This window comes from Vicia villosa, linkage group LG6, assembly GCF_029867415.1.
Source record: "Vicia villosa cultivar HV-30 ecotype Madison, WI linkage group LG6, Vvil1.0, whole genome shotgun sequence".
Lineage (NCBI taxonomy): Eukaryota > Viridiplantae > Streptophyta > Magnoliopsida > Fabales > Fabaceae > Vicia > Vicia villosa.
The window spans coordinates 151,771,481-151,775,974 of record NC_081185.1 but is presented as its reverse complement, the minus strand read 5'-3'; the positions used below and the strand labels follow the sequence as shown (position 1 = coordinate 151,775,974).

Genomic DNA, 4,494 nt, shown 5'->3' with positions numbered 1-4,494 from the left:
CAGTCTCAAAGCACAGAATTTCTCTTTCACAAACTTCTTCCCCAAAATGCCTACCGCAACCTTCGACCTAGGAGCCGTTCCCTTCAACCCCGACGGCTGGGGCCCACTCGAATCCACCGCCGACGACTCCAACGTCCCCTTCGCTCCCTTCTCCCGTTCCGACAAGCTCGGCCGAATCGCTGACTGGACCCGCAATTTCAACAATCCGACCCGATCCAAAAACCCCGCCGACTCCGCCTTCGATTTCACCTCCGACGCTTCCTTCCCTTCCTTCGCCGATGATGACTCATCTTTCCGATTAGTCGACGGTAAGCCTCCGCCACGTCCCAAATTCGGTCCCAAATGGCGCTTCCAACGCCAGCTTCAGCTTCCTCAGCGTCGCGACGAGGAGGTCGAAGCTAAGAAGCGTGAAGCGGAGAAAGAACGAGCTCGTCGCGATCGGCATTACCAGAATCGGTCAAACCCTAGCAACCATCGCCGCGAGCTTTTTAAGTCATCGGTTGATATTCAACCGGAATGGAATATGCACGAGCAGATCCCTTTCTCCACTTTCACCAAGCTCTCATTCACTGTCTCTGAGCCGGAAGATCTTCTCCTCTGCGGCGCGGTCGAGAGTTATGATAGGTCTCATGATCGAATTGCTCCGAAAAATGAACGGCGTCTTGAGAGGTTCAAGAATCGTAACTTCTTCAAAGTTACCACCACTGATGACCCTGTTATCCGGAGACTCGCTAATGAGGATAAAGCCACGGTTTTCGCCACTGATGCTATTTTATCGACACTCATGTGTGCTCCTAGGTCTGTTTACTCTTGGGATATTGTTGTTCAGCGAGTTGGGAACAAGCTTTTCTTTGATAAGCGCGATGGGTCGCAGTTGGATTTGCTTTCTGTTCATGAGACCTCGCAGGAGCCATTGCCTGAGGCGAAAGATGATATTAACTCGGCTCATTCGCTTAGTGTTGAGGCTTCTTATATCAATCAGAATTTCTCTCAGCAGGTTTTGATTAGGGATGGGAAGAAGGTTACTTTTGATGAACCTAATCCTTTTGCTAATGAAGGCGAAGAGGTTGCTTCGGTTGGTTATAGGTATAGGAGGTGGAAGCTTGATAATGATATGTATCTTGTTGCTAGGTGTGAGGTGCATAGTGTTGTTGATGTCAACAACCAGAGGTCTTTCCTTACTTTGAATGCTTTGAATGAGTTTGATCCGAAGTATTCTGGTGTTGATTGGAGGCAGAAGTTGGAGACACAAAGAGGTGCTGTTTTGGCTACTGAGCTCAAGAACAATGCTAACAAGTTGGCTAAGTGGACTGCGCAGGCTCTTTTAGCGAGTGCTGATATGATGAAGTTGGGTTATGTTTCTCGGATTCATCCCCGTGATCATTTTAACCATGTGATCTTGGCTGTTGTTGGATATAAACCTAAGGATTTTGCTGCACAAATTAATTTGAATCCAACCAATATGTGGGGGATTGTGAAGTCTATCGTTGACATCTGCATGAAATTGAATGAGGGAAAATATGTTCTTGTGAAGGATCCATCTAAGCCCCAGATTAGGATTTATGAGGTTCCAGCTGATGCATTTGAGAACGACTATGTGGAGGAGCCAATACCTGAGGAGGAGCAAGTCCAACCAAATGCAGATGGTGCTGCTGACGATGCTGATGGTGTAGAGGCAGCTGTGGCTAGTACCAACGATGGAGAAGATAAGAAGGTTGAAGATCAAGCTTAAAAGGTAATTGTACAAGTCTTACTTGATTTCATGCTCTATTTTGTTTTTTTAATTTAATACGTGTTTGTACGACTTTTGTTTGACTTGAGTTATGAAAATGATCATGGGGTGCTCAATATGTGTTTCATTCATACTGATAAGATTTTTCCCCTTTTTTATTATGTATTTTGTCGTTCTTATTTTTCGAAGTCAGTCAGTCTTACAATTGCTGCCTTCCTTTATGATTAGGTAGTTTGTAGGGTTTGTCAAGATTTTATATTGTGGTTGTGGTGATCCTTGATATTTGCTAGAAATTGAAAACCAATGTGGTATATTTGGCCTCAATTATGATTGTGGACTGGAGACTCCTAAAACTGTTAATTTGCTGCCACCTTAAAGGTTCTAGGTTCATTAGGATTTTATTGCACATGCCGGTTTCTGTTCTGAAACTGTTTGTTAAATGCTGGTTTCAGTTCTGAAACTGTTTGTTAAAATTCCAGTCCATATTCCTAAACTTCAATGATTTATCATTTTATTAAATTGGTTGCTCATTTCCCCTTTTCAACCAAAACTCCCGTGCCAAGTGCATACATTATTTATATCCAAATATTGTTGGTTGATTTTATGTTGGTGTTCCTACTCATTGTCTACCTGTATTCAAGATTAATCATAAGCACTTCTCAAGTATTTAAGAATGGGGAGCTACATTGAGGATTGGGTGGTTGTCTACTTGTATTCAAGATATAATCCTAAGAGCTTCTCAAGTAGTTAAGAATGGAGAACTACATTGAGGATTTGATGGAATGAAAAGTTGGAAATGACTTGCTTAATTAACTGAGGCTACACTTGTCTCTTGATATTAAGATCTTATGAGGCTACACTTGTCTCTTGATATTAAGATCTTAATAGTCCAGGTTTTTCCGAAATGATGTTCTGCTGCACACGTTTGTTCGAATATCTAGAAATTATGGACTAGTCAACTAATTTTATTATCCTTGAAAACTTGAATAACTAGACTATGCTCATGAAGATACATATGTTTGCATATACATATGTTGGTATGTTAGGCATGCAATATTTCTTAATTCCTAGTGGCGAAGATCAGCGTCGCGAGCACTACTGGCCCGGAGTGGTTTTGACCCGCTTTCCCCTCCGAAAAACTAAGATTATCCTTTAAATTAAAACCATTTTATTGCTAATTTTGTGTTTTACGCTCAAATGAGCCCTAAATTTGCTTCACCTTCCTCCCTCTCACTTTCTGCGCAGTCATCGTGATCAAAAGACAATGAAAAAATAGCATTCTTCTCCTACCTTCCTCAGTCAACGCGTTCCTCCCTCTCTCCATCGCTGTCGTCCTCTTTTCATCCGCCATCGTCACCGTCCTCCCTCTTCAGTTCGGTTTTCCTGTTTCTTCTCCCTCCTTCAACTCTGTTTCTTCTTCTGTTTCTTCCTCCCTCTACTCTATTTTACTGTACTTTGTATTTCATCCTGCTATTTGCTATCCTGCTATTTCATTTTTGGGATCGGCTGCTCGTCACCGCTACCTGGAGACCTAGTAGGTTTTAAAGACTTGTTTTCCAAAAGGTCTGATCGGATTAGAGTCTGATCATCTGTTCAATTGCGTTTCAATTTTTTCTCTCTTTTCCTTTATTTTTCTTTCTTACTGTATTTAATTTTTTATATAAGAGGATGTGTTGTTCAATTTTTTGCCCTCGTAATGTAAAATGGATATGCTGCCTCAATGTATTCTTCTACTAGTATGCAGGAATTTCTAGGGCTAAATAACATCAATTAGGAATAAGAGGAGATGAAGAATTAGATTTTCATGATATGAAAACTTTTATTTGAGTTTTGATGTGTAATTATTTTTAAGCTTTGGAGGCTTTACTTGAATGTTTTGCTATAAAAGAGAATGTTTTCTTGAATTTTGTTTGGACTGACAAAAATGTTTTGTTTAAGATGTGGCTTTACTTCCAATTACAAGTACTTAATACATTTTGAATAATTTATTTAACTTTTCACCAATTATGTTTATTGGTATTACTTCTATAATAGTTCCTAAATATATCAAATCGATGATAAATCAATGCACACATTTAAATGTTGTTTGATGTAGGGAAGCAATAATTTGAAGCTATTTTGCTAATATATAGCATCATGTAATGATAAATAACATGTGACATATTTTGGGTGGATGCAGGTCACTTGTTTATGGGACTGAGGACTATTCACTTGGCAGCAGAACTACTCCCAAAATCAGTTTTACTTTGCTTCTATTTGTAGGACAATTTTGCGATTAAACTTTTTTTTAAAGCATACTGCTCTCTTGAGTTTTGCGATGCAACATCAGTTTTATAGTTTTTGTAAACCATGCTACAACTTGTTTATGCTCTATAAATCTGAGCATATTTTGGTGGAATCAGGATTGGGAGCTGATCAACTTAGTACTGTGCTCAAGTTTGTTATCTGAATCGTTGAGTTTATTATTAATACTATCAGGTAGTATACCTGTTTTTGTGTTGCATCACAGTGGCTCGAATTTTTGTTGTTACAAGCGATAAAACCCAGCAATGAAGCAAGTAAAATAGAGAGCAAATAATCTGGTTCCTAAAATAAGTCATTCCCTGGGAGTGACATTCAAATTCAGAAAAGTCAAAGGTGATTTGCTTTTCAGTTTCACCATTAATCTTAATAACCTTGAGAGAATAATAGAAACATGTTCTTTGTAGAGTCTAATTCCCAAAAAATTGATTTCATGAAGAATGGTCATAAACTCTGTAATG

General features: G+C 39.4%; 1 protein-coding gene across 1 annotated transcript; it reads left to right on the top strand.

The window, feature by feature from the left end:
* LOC131610522 (eukaryotic translation initiation factor 3 subunit D-like) lies at positions 1-4,235 on the top strand. Its single transcript, XM_058882485.1, has 2 exons — positions 1-1,735; positions 3,912-4,235. Exon 1 carries the CDS (start codon positions 47-49, stop codon positions 1,730-1,732), a length of 1,686 nt encoding a protein of 561 aa, XP_058738468.1. The 5' UTR covers positions 1-46; the 3' UTR covers positions 1,733-1,735; positions 3,912-4,235.
* The last annotated feature ends 259 nt before the right edge of the window (positions 4,236-4,494 follow it).